This window comes from Aethina tumida, chromosome 7, assembly GCF_024364675.1.
Source record: "Aethina tumida isolate Nest 87 chromosome 7, icAetTumi1.1, whole genome shotgun sequence".
NCBI lineage: Eukaryota > Metazoa > Arthropoda > Insecta > Coleoptera > Nitidulidae > Aethina > Aethina tumida.
The window spans coordinates 16,037,528-16,057,536 of record NC_065441.1 but is presented as its reverse complement, the minus strand read 5'-3'; the positions used below and the strand labels follow the sequence as shown (position 1 = coordinate 16,057,536).

The 20,009-nt window shown below is 28.9% G+C and overlaps 9 protein-coding genes across 10 annotated transcripts; 7 read left to right on the top strand and 2 right to left on the bottom strand.

Annotated features, from left to right (window-relative positions):
* Positions 1–3,214: 3,214 nt before the first annotated feature.
* LOC109609414 (amelogenin) lies at positions 3,215–3,933 on the bottom strand. The gene is made up of 2 exons (XM_020026075.2): positions 3,907–3,933; positions 3,215–3,846 (listed from the first exon to the last, which is right to left on the bottom strand). Exons 1-2 carry the CDS (start codon positions 3,916–3,918, stop codon positions 3,325–3,327), a joined length of 534 nt encoding a protein of 177 aa, XP_019881634.1. The 5' UTR covers positions 3,919–3,933; the 3' UTR covers positions 3,215–3,324.
* Positions 3,934–5,533: 1,600 nt separating this feature from the next.
* Positions 5,534–6,053, top strand: LOC126266231 (cuticle protein 6-like). The gene is made up of 2 exons (XM_049969800.1): positions 5,534–5,569; positions 5,628–6,053. Exons 1-2 carry the CDS (start codon positions 5,558–5,560, stop codon positions 6,000–6,002), a joined length of 387 nt encoding a protein of 128 aa, XP_049825757.1. The 5' UTR covers positions 5,534–5,557; the 3' UTR covers positions 6,003–6,053.
* Positions 6,054–7,222: 1,169 nt separating this feature from the next.
* Positions 7,223–9,422, top strand: LOC109609382 (cuticle protein 6-like). Of its 2 annotated transcripts, none has more exons than XM_049969803.1 (2): positions 7,223–7,247; positions 8,990–9,422. In XM_049969803.1, the coding sequence occupies exons 1-2, from the start codon at positions 7,236–7,238 to the stop codon at positions 9,362–9,364; spliced, it is 387 nt and encodes a 128-aa protein (XP_049825760.1). In that variant the 5' UTR covers positions 7,223–7,235; the 3' UTR covers positions 9,365–9,422. The 2 variants fall into 2 exon arrangements, with proteins under 2 accessions (XP_049825760.1, XP_049825759.1); XM_049969802.1 differs by lacking the exon at positions 7,223–7,247 and adding an exon at positions 8,896–8,931.
* A 915-nt stretch (positions 9,423–10,337) lies between these two features.
* On the bottom strand, positions 10,338–11,115 carry LOC109609416 (cuticle protein 6). Its single transcript, XM_020026078.2, has 2 exons — positions 10,946–11,115; positions 10,338–10,890 (listed from the first exon to the last, which is right to left on the bottom strand). The coding sequence occupies exons 1-2, from the start codon at positions 10,955–10,957 to the stop codon at positions 10,375–10,377; spliced, it is 528 nt and encodes a 175-aa protein (XP_019881637.1). The 5' UTR covers positions 10,958–11,115; the 3' UTR covers positions 10,338–10,374.
* A 328-nt stretch (positions 11,116–11,443) lies between these two features.
* LOC109609409 (uncharacterized) lies at positions 11,444–12,386 on the top strand. The gene is made up of 2 exons (XM_020026071.2): positions 11,444–11,511; positions 11,577–12,386. The coding sequence occupies exons 1-2, from the start codon at positions 11,464–11,466 to the stop codon at positions 12,363–12,365; spliced, it is 837 nt and encodes a 278-aa protein (XP_019881630.2). The 5' UTR covers positions 11,444–11,463; the 3' UTR covers positions 12,366–12,386.
* Positions 12,387–13,549: 1,163 nt separating this feature from the next.
* Positions 13,550–14,279, top strand: LOC109609415 (uncharacterized). Its single transcript, XM_020026076.2, has 2 exons — positions 13,550–13,590; positions 13,646–14,279. The coding sequence occupies exons 1-2, from the start codon at positions 13,579–13,581 to the stop codon at positions 14,261–14,263; spliced, it is 630 nt and encodes a 209-aa protein (XP_019881635.1). The 5' UTR covers positions 13,550–13,578; the 3' UTR covers positions 14,264–14,279.
* Positions 14,280–15,515: 1,236 nt separating this feature from the next.
* Positions 15,516–16,900, top strand: LOC109609404 (uncharacterized). The gene is made up of 2 exons (XM_020026065.1): positions 15,516–16,498; positions 16,552–16,900. Exon 1 carries the CDS (start codon positions 15,529–15,531, stop codon positions 16,057–16,059), a length of 531 nt encoding a protein of 176 aa, XP_019881624.1. The 5' UTR covers positions 15,516–15,528; the 3' UTR covers positions 16,060–16,498; positions 16,552–16,900.
* Positions 16,901–17,707: 807 nt separating this feature from the next.
* Positions 17,708–18,213, top strand: LOC109609410 (uncharacterized). The gene is made up of 2 exons (XM_020026072.2): positions 17,708–17,767; positions 17,831–18,213. The coding sequence occupies exons 1-2, from the start codon at positions 17,753–17,755 to the stop codon at positions 18,122–18,124; spliced, it is 309 nt and encodes a 102-aa protein (XP_019881631.1). The 5' UTR covers positions 17,708–17,752; the 3' UTR covers positions 18,125–18,213.
* An 813-nt stretch (positions 18,214–19,026) lies between these two features.
* On the top strand, positions 19,027–19,484 carry LOC109609411 (uncharacterized). The gene is made up of 2 exons (XM_020026073.2): positions 19,027–19,058; positions 19,122–19,484. Exons 1-2 carry the CDS (start codon positions 19,044–19,046, stop codon positions 19,413–19,415), a joined length of 309 nt encoding a protein of 102 aa, XP_019881632.1. The 5' UTR covers positions 19,027–19,043; the 3' UTR covers positions 19,416–19,484.
* Positions 19,485–20,009: the final 525 nt, after the last annotated feature.

Below are 20,009 nucleotides of genomic sequence, written 5' to 3'. Positions count from 1 at the left end.
AATATCTCTAAAACAAAACGGCTCAATCATAGCTATTTCATTTGCACTAAAGTCTATATATTCAGAACTTTTTGATTCCATGAAGTAAAAGTTGTTTCTCAAAATTTCAGTTTTATTATTTTCCAGACTAATCAACTCAACATTAATATTATGAAAACTATAGCCATGTAAAGTCTTAATAAAATTGCTAGACATTAATATCATTGTTACATTATAATGTTTAAAAAGATTAATTTCCGATTCTTCTATTTATAAAATTATATATTATAATTTTATTATCAACTTGAATATCGGTGCATAATTTTGGAATGAAAATATTTTCTATGGTTATTTCCAGAAAGTCTCTTAAATAATTTAAACTGCTTAGAAATGTACACATTTTATTTATGCAATATCCAATCAAGACTAATAATAACCACGACTTCATTTTAAAAAAATATTATAGGGTAATATACAACTACACCGCGTTATAGAATACTCAAGTACAATACAATAATAGTAATAATAACGTAAGGAAATTCAAAATGTATTATATGTGGCAGTAAAATAATTGTAAATATAATTTCCTGGTAAAAAACACATTTTTATTATGATTCAATTCAATATAATTCAACTTCAATAATTTTAATCTTATAAATTTAATTTATGATTTATTTTAAATTTATGGCACAAACATCAATATTATAAAATGTAAAACTATTTAAAGTTTTGATTGAATTAAGGCACATCCTATTAATAAATACATTTATCATTTACGTTACATATAATCAAAACACAATAATATAAATACTGCAATTATCAAAATACCAACAATGTTGATATATCTAAAATAAAACAACAACAATTACAGCTATTTCATTTTCAGTAAAGTTTATAATTTTCAAAAATTTTAATTCTATGACTAATTAATAATTTATTATGATTAAAATTTAGATTTATGCAGTAACCAATCAAACATAATAGTATCATAACCTTAGTTAAATGAATTATATCTACCTTAGTATAAAATTTAACACTTATACCATCCAGTTTCCTAAAAAATTTCAATGACTCTTTTACAAATTACAACTACTGCCATAATATTTAGGACACTCAATACAACTGCTGGAAAAATGAAATAACCGAAAATAAAAGGCACCTTTTGTGGGCATTTTTCCTGAGTATTATTAAATAAATAATAAGCCAGGTTTAATTGTTCATTATTACATAAGTGTTGAATTTCAACTTTGGTATGATTCAAATAAAGATACATAATCGTTACATTTTTAAAAGAAATGTTCTGTAGTGTCTCTAATGGATTATTGTTCAAGTACAAATAAGGTATGTTAATATTGGTAAAACAAAGTGGTTGAATCATAGTTATTTCATTGTTGCCAAAGTCCACAATTGACAAATATTTTGAACTCACAAAACTAGTAGTGTTAGTCTTTAAAATTGTTATTTTATTGTGGGATACAGAAAAAGTTATTAAATTCGGCATCTGGTGAAAAGAAGTAGGATTTAATATCTTAATTTTGTTATACTTAAGTGACAGGTAAGTAAGATTATTCAGTCCAAAAAAAGCATTTTCTTCTATATTTTCAATTTCGTCAGTTTCTAATACTATATTAGAAACGGAAATGTTACAAAATGTAAAACTATTTAATGTCTTGATTGAATTATAAGACATTTTAATATCTAAAACAACATAATTTTTAAATAAGTTTGTTCCCAATTCTTTTATTTCACAATTTTTAAAGTCATAAGAGTACAAATATTCATTTGCAGATTGTATATCGGTACATAATTTGGGAATTCTTACTTTTTCTATTCTGATTATAAAATTCTTTGAAGAATATTTTAATGCGTTCAGAAATGTACAATTCTCATTTCTGCAGTGTCCAATTAAAATTATTAATACCAATAACTTTATTTTCATAGACATTTTAACAAATTTAACGGAATGTCTATCTCTTCTCTGTGCTGTATACTTCTAACATTTTGTAATTAAACCTAAATGTCTTTGTGGCCAATTATGTCTCATAATGGATGGTTACTTGTTAGTTGTTACTAATGGAAGAGTTGCTACATTCAGGAAACTCTTATGAAAAATGGTTAATTCTATTTTGAGTTCTTTTCAGGTAAATCAATATACTATAGAATTTCATTGAATTTATATATCTATTAATATTTTTGTGTGATATGTAAAATACGAGAGACTAAATATTTCTTCCTATTATTTCGATTTCCTAATAATTATGGTTATAAATAAATATTTAAAAAAATATAATTACAGGAATAAAATTAAGAACACACAAAAGGACAGTTCAGCAAATTAAATCAACTGTGGTTTCTTGAAATTTGTTACTAGAATCTTCTTCTCTTCTTCTTAATTTGTGTTGATAAATAATAAAATTGTACATTAAATTGTTTGGACAAATATTCAAATTTAATAATTTCGGTGTTGTACAAATAAATGTTATAAATATTATCAAGAACTAGAATTTAATGTAGCTATTGGGTAATTTTTCAGTAACAAATACGATATCTTAATATTTTTAAAACAAAGTGGTTCAACTTGAATATGGTATTTTCTTCTATATTTTCGATTTGATTAGTATACATTGTACACTAAATACATGAATTTAACAAAATGCATGACTATACAAACTTCTGATTACATTGTTGTTCATATTAATGGTAAATACAGGATAATTTATAAATAAACATTTTCCCAATTCTTTTATATCACAATGTTTAAAATTATGAGCTTTTCCAGTGAAACTTACTTCATTAGTACATAACTGTGAATTTATTGTTCTACCTAAAAAAAATTTCATAACATTCTAATGTGTTTAGAAATGAAATAGGTTTCATTTCTGCTATACTCAATTAAAATTAATAACACGGACAAACTCATTTTGATTGACATTTATAAACTGAACTAAATATTTATTGATACCCTATTCGATAATTCAGAACTTAATTGAAGTATATTAATCCATTTAAGTGTAGTAATGATATTTTGATTAGTAAACAGTAAACGACAATAAAATTGGTTTTATGAAATGAAATCAAGAAACAAAGTATATCATTAATTATTAAAGTAATAGAAAATGTATAATATAACAATTTAGAACAATGTACTAAACATATTAATCAAAAAACAACAAGTATTTTTAACTTTACAATCCTTTAAAATTCGTATAATAAAAAATAAAACAGTTAATTATATAACAAGAAATATATTTTGACAGTATTTTTTTAACAACATTGATCTTAATTTAGTAAATTGAATGCACTTTTCTGGTGACACAATTCGTTAAAACAAAATCGTAGTAACATCTAACTCTTCAATGGAGGAAGAGCAGCTTGAGCCTCCTGGAAAGCCTTCAGATGAGCCACCCTGGCAGCATGGACTTCCGGCACCTCTCCGATCGGACTCCTGGGAACCTCCTCGGCATATTGATTGAATTGGGGCTCAACTCGCTGCGGCACAACCTGCGGTTGAACGTGATGGTGCACCGGTTGATGATGATGGACAGGTTGCACGGGTTGCTGGTGGTGGACGGGTTGTATGGGTTGCTGATGGTGGACGGGTTGTACGGGCTGTTGCGGCAACAGGATGCCGTGCATCTGATAACGGATTTCTGGTGGCAAGGTGGGAAGGACGGCTAAGACGTGGCTGTAGGCTTTGTCGAGGTGGGCCTTGGCGGCCGCCACTTCGGGGGTGTCTTGGGGTGGGATGCCGTTCACATGGTTGGCCAGGGGACCGTTCCATATTGGGCGGGTTGGTTCCGTCGTCGTGTAAGGGTCGTACTGCACGAATTGGCAGGTTGCCAAAGCCAGGCAAGTACTAATAATGAACTAAAATATAAATGAAAATTTATTATTTTGATTTATTACTTTTTTTAATGTTTGTCTTACCAGTGATTTCATGTTGACAGCTTGTTTCCTTCTGTTTTGTGTAGATTATATTACACTAATTTATAGTACTTTAGAAAATACTTTGGTTAATAAGTTTTTAATGTTTGTGAAATACGTAAATTATTTGTGTATAATTTTCTACAAAATTATTCACAAATTAGTTTAATATTCATAATAATTTTGTTCGTAATTAAATATAATTACCCTGCTCTTCAAACAATTAAAACATGGCAAATAAATGTAAATTGTAATTCAAGCATATTTGAAAATTAAATTAATTGGTTAGTTCATTAATTTACAAGCTATAATAAAAATATTTCATTATTTACACTAATTTAATTTATTTGTTAATTTAACTTGTAAACCTTGCAAAAAATGTTTAAAGTAAACTTCATAATAGCTATTGATAAGTCAACACCAAGCTAAAATTGTGGATTAATATAAAATCTAAAAAGTGCTCTAAATACCACAGATTCCAACACAAAACGAATCCGTCCGATTCGCACGGAATAAAATGGATTAAAAGCACAAAGTTTTTTTACTGGAATTGAAAAGGGAATTATTCATCTCAATCGAAAACTGCAAATTCATTTTCGTGGGCGAGTAAAAAAGAAACGGGGGTCGGGATCAATTCACGGATTTTATATTCAATTTGTATTGCGAAAATCTGCGACTTCGTTAAAGAAATGTAATAACATCTGGTTAGTTAAGATTTATTCGCGGTGACGGATATATTGATCTTATTAATTTTGCTGAGGAAATTTGATTTTTCGTAAAATAATCTTAATTTACAGCACGGACGTATGGAAAAAATAATTGTCGGAAGTGTATGTTTTGCTGTCGATTGCATTGATTTATTTACAATGACTGAAAAAGTCACTCTCAATTTATTCGACGTAAATGAGCGAAGTCCTTTTCACTTTTGAGCCATTAAACCGAAATTTAAAATTAAAAATCCGCACAATCGCGTGCACGAGCTTGTTACTAGCAACATAACACGAATTATTAAATTAGATTTTTGTCAAAAACGGTAACATAAAGAGCAACAGACCGAGATAAATGTATTTCCAGGCCTGCCACGTTAATAAATGTTAGCTTTTGCTCCGAACGGCCACATTTTAAAGTCAGTTTCACACATAAACATTTGGAAAGTTTTGCGGCAGACGAATTTTTAAATTTACAGGTTTTTCATTCCTTCCTAATTTACATATTATAACAAATATGTTGCGGGAACCGTGTCTCTTTGTTCCTGGCTCTGACGTCCAGATAAATCGCTGTCCTGGCGAATAATTAATTGTTTACATATGCACTTTTACTTTCACGTGTTGAGTTTAAAGAGCTGTTTGTAAAAAAACTTTTATAATTGTTTTTTAATATAAGTATCTCGGTCTAAAACGAAACTTTGTGTAAATCTCATTTATTACTCATTAACTCTTTAACTATAATTTCGACCTTAAGAAATGCAGTGTGAATTCTCACATTTTACAAGTTGAATTACCAGTGACAGAATGTGCAATTTTTTCTAAACGGATTTTAATGATTCCATTTAACTTTTGAATCATATATAATCCAACCCGTCCCTCATAATTTCATTCACTTGATTTGCTTCTACCACTATAACGTCAACAACAACAACAACAACAACAACAACATGAAGGCTTTCGTAAGCACCAAAATATAAAAACAATAAACCACATAAACTAATTAAACTCTTCTTTCAGATTGCTCTGTCAGCAATTCTCGTAATTGCCCACGCTTTTCCAGCCACCAACGTGGAGGTAACTCAAGATACTGCAGGAAGCTACAATGTTGTCGTCAAATCCCCGAACTTGAACCAGGAAGAGCAACGCGACGCCTCAGGATCAGTAATCGGTTCCTACTCGTACCTCGATGCCAACAACCAACAGATCACCGTCAAATACGTCTCCGGACCGGACGGTTTCAGGATCTTGGAGGGACCGGTACCGGTTGCCCCCAGTGCTCCACAAGCCTTTGAGTTGGTTCCCCAACAGGTGCAAGATACTCCTGAAGTCGAGGCTGCCAGGAGGGCGCATTTTGACGCTTACAGGGAACATGTAGCTCTCTTAGGCCAATAAGTTATTGATTTGAAATTTTATTTATTTTTTGTTGTATGTTAAATTATTTATTAATAAAAACCATTTCATATATATTTTTTAGTTATTTCAATTTTATATTAAAATCCATTTCAAAACACAATTCACAAAAAGTATATAAGAATTACAATCACTTTTTTTATAAATATTTTTAATAAATTAATGTAAAAATAATTAATTAAATTTTTAACAAATAATCTAAATATTTAATAAAATAAATAGGAACTAATTAAAACATTTTTTTATAAAAATAGAAATATTTGGAATAAATCAATTTGATGTTGATAAATTTATGAATTCTATTAATTTTAATAAAACTCAAGTTATTTAATACATTTAAAAATTATTATTTAAAAATTGGTTAAAAAAGTAGACAAAACAATTTTAATATTTTTAACTTGTGATATATTTTTATATATTAATTAAAAAATATATCTCTGTACAGTTAATTCAATAGTTTAAAAAATGGAGAGTGAATTCTCACACTGTAAAAGTTGAATTCTAAATGGAATTTTAATTATTTTCAATTAATTTGTGAATCTAATTTTTTTAGATTTAATTATGTATTAAAATCCATTTCAAAACGCAATTCACAAAAAGTATATCAGAATTACAATCATTTTTTATAAATATTTAAAATAAATTAAAGTAAAAATATTTAATTCAATTTTTAACAAATAATCTATATTTTTAATAAAATTCATAAGTATTTTTACACACATTTTTTAATAAAAATTTGTTAAAAAATTGTTAATTGTATTAAAAAATTAAATAATTAGCAGTTTCAACTTTACTATAATTTTTGATATTAAATTAGAAAACAAAAATCTAATTTTGTCCAGAAAGAAAAATATTTGTGATAAATAAATTTGTTATTGATATTGATAAATATATGGTTTCTATTAATTTTAATAAAACTCTAGTTACTTAATACATTTTAAAAAAATAATTTTAATATTTTTAACGTATGATATATTTTTATATATTTATTAAAAAATATATCTGTATCCAGATAATAGTTTAAGAAATGCGGTGTGACTTCTCAAAGTGTAAAACTTGAATTACCAGTGACAGTATGTGCAATTTTTTCTAAACGGATTTTAATGATTCCAATTAACTTTTGAATCATATATAATCCAACCCGTCCCTCATAATTTCATTCACTTGATTTGCTTCTACCACTACAACGTCAACAACAACAACAACAACAACAACATGAAGGCTTTCGTAAGCACCAAAATAAAAAACAATAAACCACATAAACTAATTAAACTCTTCTTTCAGATTGCTCTGTCAGCAATTCTCGTAATTGCCCACGCTTTTCCAGCCACCAACGTGGAGGTAACTCAAGATACTGCAGGAAGCTACAATGTAGTCGTCAAATCCCCGAACTTGAACCAGGAGGAGCAGCGCGACGCCTCAGGATCAGTAATCGGTTCCTACTCGTACCTCGATGCCAATAACCAACAGATCACCGTCAAATACGTCTCCGGACCGGACGGTTTCAAAATCTTGGAGGGACCGGTACCGGTTGCCCCCAGTGCTCCGCAAGCCGTTGAGTTTGTACTCCAACAGGTGCAAGATACTCCGGAAGTCGAGGCTGCCAGGAGGGCGCATTTTGACGCTTACAGGGAACATGTAGCGCTCTTAGGCCAATAAGTTATTGATTTGAAAGTTTATTTATTGTTTGTTGTATGCTAAATTATTTATTAATAAAAACGGTTTGATATATATTTTTAGTTATTTTAATTTTATATTAAAATCCATTTCAAAACACAATTCACAAAAAGTATATAAGAATTTTTATAAAAATGTGTTGAAAAATTGTTAATAGTATTAAAACTATCATTTTTAATATTCAATTAAAAAATTAAAATCTAATTCTGTCCAGAAATAAAAATATTTTGAATAAATCAATTTGATATTGATAAATTTATGAATTCTGTTAATTTTAATAAAACTCAAGTTATACAATACATTTAAAATTTATTATATTATAATTGGTTAAAAAGTAGACAAAACAAATTTAATATTTTTAACTTGTGATATACTTTTAAATATTAATTATAAAATATATCTCTGTACAGTTAATTCAATAGTTTAAAAAATGCAGTGTGAATTCTCACATTGTAAAAGTTGAATTCTAAATGGAATTTTAATTATTTGCAGTTAATTTTTGAATCTAATTTTTTTAGATTTAATTATATATTAAAATCCATTTCAAAACACAATTTACAAAAAGTACATAAAAATTACAATTATTTTTTTTATAAATATTTAAAATAAATTAAAGTAAAAATATTTAATTCAATTTTTAACAAATAATCTATATTTTTAATAAAAGTCTTAAGTATTTTTACACACATTTTTTTATAAAAATTTGTTAAAAAAATTGTTAATTGAATTAAAAAATGAAATAATTAAGCAGTTTCAACTTTACTATAATTTTTAATATTAAATTAAAAAATAAAAATCTGATTCTGTCCAGAAAAAGAAATATTTATAATAAATAAATTTGGTATTGATATTGATAAATTTATGGTTTCTATTAATTTTAATAAAACTCTAGTTACTTAATACATTTAAAAATTATTACATAAAAATTGGTTAAAAAATTAGACAAAACATAATTTTAATATGTTTAACTTATGATATATTTTCATAAATTAATTAAAAAATGTGTCTGTACCCAGATAATAGTTTAAGAAATGCGGTGTGACTTCTCATAGTGTAAAAGTTGAATTACCAGTGACAGAATGTGCAATTTTTTCTAAACGGATTTTAATGATTCCATTTAACTTTTGAATCATATATAATCCAACCCGTCCCTCATAATTTCATTCACTTGATTTGCTTCTACCACTATAACGTCAACAACAACAACAACAACAACAACAACATGAAGGCTTTCGTAAGCACCAAAATATAAAAACAATAAACCACATAAACTAATTAAACTCTTCTTTCAGATTGCTCTGTCAGCAATTCTCGTAATTGCCCACGCTTTTCCAGCCACCAACGTGGAGGTAACTCAAGATACTGCAGGAAGCTACAATGTTGTCGTCAAATCCCCGAACTTGAACCAGGAAGAGCAACGCGACGCCTCAGGATCAGTAATCGGTTCCTACTCGTACCTCGATGCCAACAACCAACAGATCACCGTCAAATACGTCTCCGGACCGGACGGTTTCAGGATCTTGGAGGGACCGGTACCGGTTGCCCCCAGTGCTCCACAAGCCTTTGAGTTGGTTCCCCAACAGGTGCAAGATACTCCTGAAGTCGAGGCTGCCAGGAGGGCGCATTTTGACGCTTACAGGGAACATGTAGCTCTCTTAGGCCAATAAGTTATTGATTTGAAATTTTATTTATTTTTTGTATTATCCTAAATTATTTATTAATAAAAACGATTTGATATATATTGTAATTTTTAGTTTTTTCAATTTTATATTAAAATTCATTTCAGAATATAATTCACAAAAAATATATAAAAAATAAGATCACTTTCTTATAAATATTTATAATGAATTAAAGTATAATAATTAATTAAATTTTTAACAATTAATCTAACTTTTTAGTAAAAATCATAAATATTATTTAACACATTTTTTATAAAAATTTATTAAAAAATTGTTAATTGTGTTAAAAAAATAAATAATTAAGCATTTTCAACTTAACTATAAGTTTTAATATTAAATTAAAAAATATAAATCTAATTATGTCCAGAAAGAGAAATATTTTTGATAAATAAATTTATGATTTCTATTAATTTTAATAAAACTCAAATTATTTAATACATTTAAAAATTATTATATAAAAATTTGTTAAAAAAAGTAGACAAAACATAATTTTAATATTTTTAAATAGTAGTAAAAATGATTAATTCAATTTTTAACAAATAATATAAATATTTAATAAAATTCTCTAGTGTTATTTAACATATTTTTTATAAAAATTTGTTAATAAAATTGTTAATTGTATTAAAAAAATATATAAAAAATATGTGATTTTAGTAGTTTTAAATTTTTATATATTTTCAATTAAAATTAAAAAATATATCTCTGTCTAGACAATTCAATTTCTTTCTTTTTTCCAATTTTTTAATTATGATTATAAATCATGATAAAAATTTCAATAATGAATTAAAACAAAAAAATAGTTATTTTTTAAGTAAAAATACATAATAAGATTATTATTATTATTATAGTAATTTAAAATATTATATTTGGATTAGAAAATCATAAATTTAATTGACAATAATAAATAATTATCATAGTTTTCAAATAAGACAAAACATTTAAATATAATAAATAATTTATTAAATTATAATTAATTTACATATAAATTAAAATAAATATTAAATCTGACCCAAAAGGGCAAGATGTTCACGGTGAGCGGCAAAATGAGCCTGTTTGGCGGCCTCAACTTCGGGAGTGTCTTGCACGGGCTGAGGAACATAATCGAAGACCTGGCGTTGAACCGGAACAGCCAAAGGCTTGAAGGAGCTGAAGGAGTTAACTGGCGCCGACAATTGTTCCTGAGGTTGGTATTCGATCGAAACGCTTGGAACTGGTTGGAAGGCTACTTCAGCAACTGGAGCGACTGGGAGAGGAGCTTCTGGAGCAACCGGAACCGGTCCGTCGATGATTCGGAAACCGTCTGGTCCTGATACGTATTTGTAGGTGATAAGTTGGTTGTTGGCATCGATGTAGGAGTAGAAACCGGTTACGGAGCCTGAGTGATCTCGGTTTTCCTCTTTGTTGAAATTTGCGGATTTAATGACGTAGTTGTAGCCTCCGGCTGTGTCTTGTGTTACCTCCACGTCTGTCGCTGGAAAAGCTTTGGCAATCACGAAGACTGCAAACAAAACAATCTGAAAAATAATTAAAAGTTAACAAGATGTATCATTTTATAGTTATTAAACTTACAAAAGATTTCATTTTGTAATGGTTTTTGTTGTTGTTGTCGTAAATGCAAACTGATTGTGAGTGAATGAAGTTAATAAGTATTGTTCAGATTATATATGGGTAGAGAATTTGTAAATAATGATTAGTTTTCCATTTGCAAATGCTTTCCCCTGTAATTAACTCTTTTTATCTTTATTAATCTCTTTACATTTGCTACCTTGCTAATTGGCTAATTGACATTAAATGACTTTTAAGTAATATACTTACATTATACAATTAAAAGTTTAGTACTTTTTTAAAATAAAATATTTACGAATTTAAGGTGAATTTAATTCTATATGATTTATATGCTAAAAATGTTTTCTAAGAAGCAGTTTAATGATGATCGGTACCATAGAAATTGAGGTTTAAAATATTTCATATATTAAAATTCCAACTTAATGACAACTTAAATTCCAAAATTTATGAGGAACATAACAAGGTCATCAAAAGAAATATTTTCCATTTTAAACAATTATATATACGCAGTATTTTTCTTTATGATTCAGTGCCAGTTTATTTCTCAATATTCAAACATGAGAAGTCTAGTAAGTGAAATCACAATGAACAAAAGATATAATATTGTATAAATCATATTTCATTCATTTTCCAGATAATTTGTTGCGTGTTAGCAGTGGCATATTCAGCCAAAATTCCCAAATACCACGAGGACCCGATTCTCCGTCTGGAAAACAACGTGGACCCAAACGGCCAATACAAATACGGATTCGAATCCAACAGAGCTGCCCGCGATGAAGTGAGAGGAGCCGACGGCGTAACTAAAGGATTCTACGCTTACATCGATGACGAAGGAAAACAACAATATGTAGGTTACAGAGCTGACAGCACTGGTTACCACATTGACGACGCAGGTGTGCAAGAAACTCCCGAAGTGGCGGCTGCGAGGGCGGCCCACCTGGAGGCTTTCAGACGAGCCCAACAGGAGGCAATAAACAGACCGAGACAGTATGAGGAAGAATACGAAGACGAAGAGAATGTCCCCGTTTACAAAATTCCCACTCGTGCCCAGCCTGTTGCTGTTACAACTTCAGCCCCTGTAGAATTTTTCCCGAAACAACCCGCTGTAAGGACACCTGCAAGATCCTCTTTCGTGGATGAAGATGTGCCTCTTTACAGCACGAGTAGCCTTAACGAACCCTGTCATGGACCTTTATGCAATTTGAAGTACCAGGAGGTGCAAAAATCTGTTTCTACCGAGGAGAGGCAACGTCAACAACAAAGACCTGCACCGGTTTACGTGCCACAAAATAATCAGCACTTTTTAAGGAGCAATGTCGAGAATTTGAATACTTACAGAAGTCAAGTACCAGGCAAAGATTATAGTAAAGTGCTTATAGCTGCTGCTAAAGCTTACACTTCTATTATTAAGAATAGTAATTAAATGCATATATTTTATACGATAATAAAGTTTTTAAAGTAATTTGTTTGCGTCTCAATAATTTTAACTAAATATATAAGGTGATAATAGGAAAGCAATTGAGTCCAGTCCATAAACATCGACTTCAACAAAAAAAGAAGAAGCATTGAAACTTGATAAAATAGGCTCAAAAACCTCAAAATCGCTAATCAGATAAGAACAGCCAACGAATAGAACGAAATTTATCGGGCATCAGTTGTCTAAGTCATCATTTAGTTGTCAATCAGATGTCAAAAAAACACGAACCAAATCAGACCTCTGAAGATGCTAGCCACTTGTGCTAGCGAAACGTCAGTAAATAATTCCTGTAAACATTAAAATAGTTTAAGAATTTTAAATATTAATATTATTATTAATATAAATATATTTAACAAACAATTACATAAAATTTAAATAAAAATAAAGAATATCGAATAGAATATAGCCCTTTTAACTAGTAAATCATTAATTTATTTATAAATAGCAATTTTCTTTTTAAATTTTAAGATCTTAAATTGAACTAAATTTGTTTTAAAAAAAACAAAAATTTAAAAAATTAAATATTTAAGCATGGATTTTATGAATTTATATATATATATATATATATATATATATATATATATATATATATATATATATGTATATATATATATATATATATATATATATATATATATATATAAAGTGTTATTAGAAATAAAATTTTCATAGCAAATTTTTTATTTTATTTATCAATGTATCATGCACTATTTGTGCTTATATTTTACAATATATACAAACTTCACGTGTGAAGTTCAATTTTATACAAAAGATTATCCGAACGCGATAACGAGTTTCACTCTAGCGAATTTGAAAAATATGCAAAATTTGCTTTAACCTTAAGCTGTCGATAAGAATAAAAATAACATAGATTTTATTCAACTTAAAATTCAATGAAAACACAAGTGTAAATATTCTAAACCGACAATTTGCCATAATAATAACCATGTTTTAGAAAGTCAACACCACTGTAATTTGCCCTTAAATGATTACTTTCACTGTAGTTAGATCCCTTTTCCGATTAAATTGTAGTTTGCATATAATGACCAGATTAAATCGCAATATTCAAATTCGAAAAATTACTATAAAACCCAAGACCACAATTTATTTCAATACCATTTCCAGTTTATTACTTCTAGTAACAACAACAGACATCACAATGAAGAGCTTTGTAAGTCAAAACTTGAAAAATATTTTTAGATTATTAACAAATTGCATTGTTTCAGTTGGTACTCTTTGGATTTGTAGTTTTGGCATCAGCTCAATTCGAAACTGGCCCAGTAAAACCCTGGACGGGCCCGTTAGCTGACCACATCAACGGTCAGTTAGTACAGGATACTCCTGAAGTGGCAGCAGCCAAAGCACAACACATTAACGCCCACAAACAAGTCGAAGCAGTCCTTCCAGTCCTCCCGCCAGAAATCCGCTACCAGATGACTGGAGTTTTACAGCCAATCCAACACCAAATCCCCCAAGCCGTCCCCCAAGCTATCCCCCAAGCCATCCCACAAGCCATCCCACAAGCCATTCCGTTCCCACCCGTCCATGTCAAACCCTTGCCGGGTCCGGTTATCGAGGAACGATCCCTCTTCGCCGAAGAAATTCCGCTCAGCGAACTCGGAGAAGTTCCAGAAGTAGCTGCCGCCAGGAAGGCGCATCTGGAAGCAGTGTCCCGTGTGCAGGCCATCCTTCCCCCCTTGGATACGACGTCAGAGCATAATGTCGTGCCTCAAGTACCCGTTCATCATCACATTCCTGCTCAGGTTAACGGACAGTTCCTTCAAGACACTCCTGAGGTTCAAGCCGCCAAAGCTGAACACGCCAGACTTGCAGCTTTAGGTTAAGTTATTTTTTTTTTTTAGGTGATTTATTTAAATAAATAAGCTGGAATTGTATGAAATGGTTTTATTTGCAAATTTAAATTCTGAGGCTAAAAGTTTTGTTATAAGACGGACAGTTAATCAAATGATTTGACAAAAAAATAATGTTCTCAGACGTTTAAAAAAGCATATCAGTGACTTAGACTTGATGAAAATAGATCGGATGGTTTCCACAAATGGCTTTGACAGATTTGGCAATGTATCACAAACAGAGCCAAAAGACGCGAAAATAATAATATATATCGCCTGACACATTGTCACATTTGATTAATTGATTGGTGCTTTTAAAATTCTCGCTCCTTCATCATATGAGAAATTACGGCATATTATAGAAACTACTAAATGTAGAAAGCAATATTTAATTCTATATTTTATGGTGATGTTTTTAGTATTCATTATCATTTTATACATTGATTATTTCGTCACAAAAATAGATACAAATCTAATTTTGAATGAAACTCGAAAATTTAATAATGCATGTTTGAAATGTAACTTTATTATAGCAAAATTTATTTTGCTGAAACATTTAATCATGTTTTATGTAATTGATCCTTTTTGTGTACACAATGACTTTTTTGAAAAATATTTTTTATTGACAATAGTAATTAAGCTTTAAATGGGTTCAGTTTTCACTGAATCGGACAAACAAGAAGAACTTAACCTATATTATCATATATTATATATATTATATCAAAATTAACTTGTTTTTTAATTGATCTATTCAATTTCAATTGAAATAAATTATTAATTTTGTATATGGATTTTTCTATATAAATACAAACAATAATTACATCAAGTATAATATGTGAAATTCACAACAATCATTACAAATAATTTTACACATGACTGGTTGGCTTGCAAAGTAGTATTTAATCACATTAATTATACAATTAAATAAATGTTTAAAAAGCTAGTTTATATACAATATTGAATTTATAAAATTACAAATTAAATTTATTTTGAAAAATAGTGCTCTTCAATTAAAACATAAATATTTTACTCAAATACGTTTTTTATTGCTTAAGAATCTGAACTAATTAATCAGGTCACAGAAAACGTGTATCATTATCTTGATCATCATTAGTCATCAGTTACAAACCCATATAAATATCAAGCTCTTGTATTTACTAAAATATATACAGTTCATACAAGACTCAATCACCATGAGATTAATTCTGGTAATTAAAATCTCTCATTAATTATTCAAGATATTATCACCAAATTTTCAGATGCTGTCGTACATTTTGTTCGCAACAGCCGAACCAATTGCAGCGCAAGGACCGGATGTAAAGATAGAACAATCCGACAATGGAGAATACAAATTCTTTATTGATACACCCTCATACAACAGACAAGAAACACGCGACGAAGACGGAAGAGTAATCGGCCAATACACCTTCCAAGACCCTGACGGACTTATGCAAACCTTCAAATACGAATCAGGAATCGATGGATTCAAGATCGTCGAAGGATCATTGCCTGTCGCTCCCATGGACTACAATCTTCCGGTACCCGAACCTTTCGAGTTGACGGAACAAAGACGTGTGCATTTGGAGACCTGGGACCGATTGAATCCTGCCTCACCTTCATATGTCCTGTACGTGCCTAAAGCACTGAGGGAGAGAGAGATTTTCAAACCGGAGGAAATTCCTGTACCTGTGCAAGAAACTGTGGAAGTGATGCAGGCGAGGGAAAAGCATTTGGCAGAGCTCATCGCGCAAGAAAAATATCACAAGGAGCAAAACGTCAACAAAAACTAAATGTTTCAACATTCTATATCATGTCTCGCGAAACTCGTAGATGGAAGTTAATATTAGGAAACTAGTTTTAGGGTTATAATTGATCAATTGTCAAAGTAATTATCACATTTCTTCACAAAATGGCACTTTTTATTTCATTATCAGAGAACTACAAGATGTCATCGTTATTCGCGTACTGTCACCGACTCAACTAACAGTAGATGCAAAATACTGAGAAACGATTGTAATTAAGAGAGTTGATAATTAGCTGGTTTAAATATTCCACGGATTTTTCCTATAATTTAATTAAATTTTTATTCTTAATAAGGTATTCTATTTCAAATTGAGATTTAGTAATTAATTTTACATTAAGAATTATCCACATATACATATAAATAGTGCTTTTATATATGGTCAAAACATACTATAGTGTACTCTTGTAAACATGAAGTTAATCTTGGTAAATAAAACATCATTTTATTTATGAATTACTATTATTATTTCTGCTTTTAGATTTTGTTCTGCGTTGTTGTGGCTATTTCTGCTGCACCAGCCAAAGATAACGACTCAAAAATCGAAGAGAAATCCATACAAGATGCTAAAGAATCCAAACTTCCAGAGCCCGTTAAAGATACTGAAGAAGTACAATTAGCTAAAGAACAACTTAAAGCTCTTCAAGAAGCACATATAAGATTGGTTGAGAGCCAAAGAGCTTTCCATTACGCTTTGTACAGACAATGGCCTTTTAGGACACCTTACTACTTCCCTTTTATTAACCCTTTCTCTTATTATATCTAAATAAATCGGCACCCTGATGTTTATAAAAGTTTGAAAAAAATAAAATAAATTTTGTTTATGCATATATAGATTTTTATATACATTTATTATTATAAGTTTCCAAGATTATAAAGATGTAGATTCTTTGCAATTTAAAAATCATATTTGACATTTATTGTTTGTCTAATTTCTACCGCTATACTATATTAAAACTCTTTATTTTCTTAAAATTCCTCTATAATACTGTTCCCATGAGAATCTTCAATAAAGACTTATTCATAAGACACTTCAGTATAAAAAGAAATGTTACAGAAATTTTAAGAAATAATATATTATATAGTTTTTGATAACTCAACAAAATGTTTTATTGTTTTTACAATATAAGAAACTGCATTTCAGCTAGTGTACAGTTGTGTGACTATTCCAATTAGTAGACTAACATTAGGACTGGTTATTGTTTAACACATTTCCCTACATCTTTATGACTTTGAGAATCTTTAACATAAATCCATTCGATAGTTGTACAGAAACTCCTTTCATCTAAGCAATTGACGCAATCTTCTACGAAATGACTTTATTTTTGATTTGGTGAGATCTAAGTTACACGAACAACCTAACTAAGACTATACGAAGTACCAATTTGTGACCCAGCGTTAATTCAGTTGAAACTAGCTTAGAATAGATGTAAAAATAACAAAAAGAACTAGAAATATAAAAAGTGTAATTAATACTGTAATAATGAGTGATTAGCTGTTTTAAATATTCCATGTAAACATGTTCTTATTCTTCTTAATAAGATTCCGTTTATATCTTGAATGCTTAATGGTTTTGATAAGGTTTTTCTAATTCAAACTGAGATTTAGCTATTAATTTTACATTAAGAATCGTATATATAGTGATTTTACATATTGTCAGGAATAGAAGGACATAGACAAACATGAAGTTCATATTGGTGAGTAAAGTAGTATTAGTTACTTCAATTATTTATCAATAATGCATTTATTAACAATTTTAGATCTTGTTCTGCGTTGTTGTGGCTATAGCAGCTGCACCAGCCAAGGATAATGACTCCAAAATCGAAGAGAGATCCATACCAGACGCTAAGGATACCAAAGTGGAGAAATTACCAGAACCTGTTAAGGATACTGAAGAAGCTCAAATACTTAAAGAATATCTTAAGGCACTTCAAGAGAGTCATCTAGGATTATTTGAGAATCAAAAAGCTTACAATTACGCTTTTTACAGGCAATTGCCATTTACCACACCTTACTACTTTCCTTTTATTAATCCTTTCTCCTATTATATCTAAATAAATCGACACTCTGATGTTTATAAAAGTGCATAAAAAAATAAAATAAATTTTGTTTATGCATATATATAGATTTTTATTTAGATTAATTATTATAAGTTTCCAAGATTATAAAAATGTAGATTCTTTGCAATTTAAAAATCATATTTGACATTTATTTATTGTTTTTCAAATTTCTATCACTATACTATATTAGAACTGTTTATGTTATTAATATTCCTCTATCCTACTGTTGTCATGAGAATCTTCAATAAAGACTTATTCATCATAAGATACTATGTCTTCAGTATAATCAGAAATTTTACAAGAATTTTAAAAAATAATATATTATATTAGAAATAATATATTATATAGTTTATAACTCAACAAAGTGTTTTATTGTTTTTACAATATAAGGATCTGCATCTCAGTCAGTGTACAGTTGTATGACTATTCCAATCAGTAGATTAATATTAGGACTGGTTATTGATTACCACATTTCCCTACATCTTTATGACTTCGATAGTGGTATAAAAACTTCTTTCATCTGAGCAATTGACAATATTCTACGAACTTGCACTCTTTATTTTTGAGGTGATGAGATCTAAGATACACGAGCAACCTAACTAAGATTATACGAAGTACTAGTTTGTGCCCCAGTGTTAATTCAGCTGACACCAGTCTATATATAAAATTAACAAAAACATCCAGAAATGTGAAAAGTGTAATTAAGACTGTGATAATGAGTGATTAACTGTTTTAAATATTCCATGCAAACATGTTCTTATTCTTAAAAAGATCCCGTTTATATCTTGTATACTTAATGGTATTGATAAGATTTTTCTAATTCTAAATAATTTAGCTATTAATTTTACATTAAGAATCATGTATATATATAGTGATTTTACATATTGTCAGGAATAGAAAAACATAGACAAACATGAAGTTCATATTGGTGAGTAAAATAGTATTAGTTATTTCAATTTTATATGAATAATTTATTTATTAACAATTTTAGATCTTGTTCTGCATTGTTGTGGCTATAGCGGCCGCACCAGCTAAAGAGAACGGCTCCAAAATCGAAGAGAAATCCGTTCCAGACGCTAAGGATGCCAAAGCGGAGAAATTACCAGAGCCTGTTAAAGAAAGTGAAGAAGTTCTAAGACTTAAAGAACATCTTAAGGCACTTCAAGAAGCTCATCTAAGATTTATTGAGGGTCACAAAGTTTTCAGTTACGCTTTTAACAGGCCATGGTCTTTTAGGACACCTTACTATTTTCCTTTTGTTAATCCTTTCTACTATTATATCTAAATAAACTTTTATAAACACTCGATGTTTATAAAAGTTTGAAAAAAAAATAAAATAAAATAAATTTTTGTATGTTTATATATACATTTTTATTTAAATTTATTTTAATCATTTAACGTAACTACCAAATACAAATGTCATATTTGTTCCTATTATACTCGATGTTTTTAGTTTTAACACACAAAATCTAACTTAAGAGTCTGATTTACTCTAGATTAAAACATTATTTATTTCCTGACTTGCTAACATGATAATTTTTATAATTCTATAAAAAAATAATTATCAAAATTACAAATCAAACTGATTTTTTATGTAAAGTATTTCTAGTTTTTTTTAATGAAGTCTTATTTTTTGTAGATTCAGAACTACAATATAAATAAATTCGTCATACTTTTAGACCTTTTATTCAATACATTGGTCGATTTTAAATATGTTTATAATTTTTATATAATATATTTTTATAAAATATAATGAAAAACAGATAAGTATGTTATTTACATTTAAATATAAATTAAATATTAATTTAAATAATTTAATCATCATTAATATTTTTTGATCAATTTGAACTTTTAATTAATACTTCTAAGAAATGTTAAA

Bases quoted from the DNA above. Each gene is read 5' to 3' on its own strand.
- LOC109609409 (XM_020026071.2), top strand. From the start codon at position 11,464: ATGATTCAGTGCCAGTTTATTTCTCAATATTCAAACATGAGAAGTCTA. The intron at 11,512-11,576 runs GTAAGTGAAATC...TTCATTTTCCAG, and splicing joins ATTCAAACATGAGAAGTCTA to ATAATTTGTTGCGTGTTAGC.
- LOC109609404 (XM_020026065.1), top strand. From the start codon at position 15,529: ATGCTGTCGTACATTTTGTTCGCAACAGCCGAACCAATTGCAGCGCAA.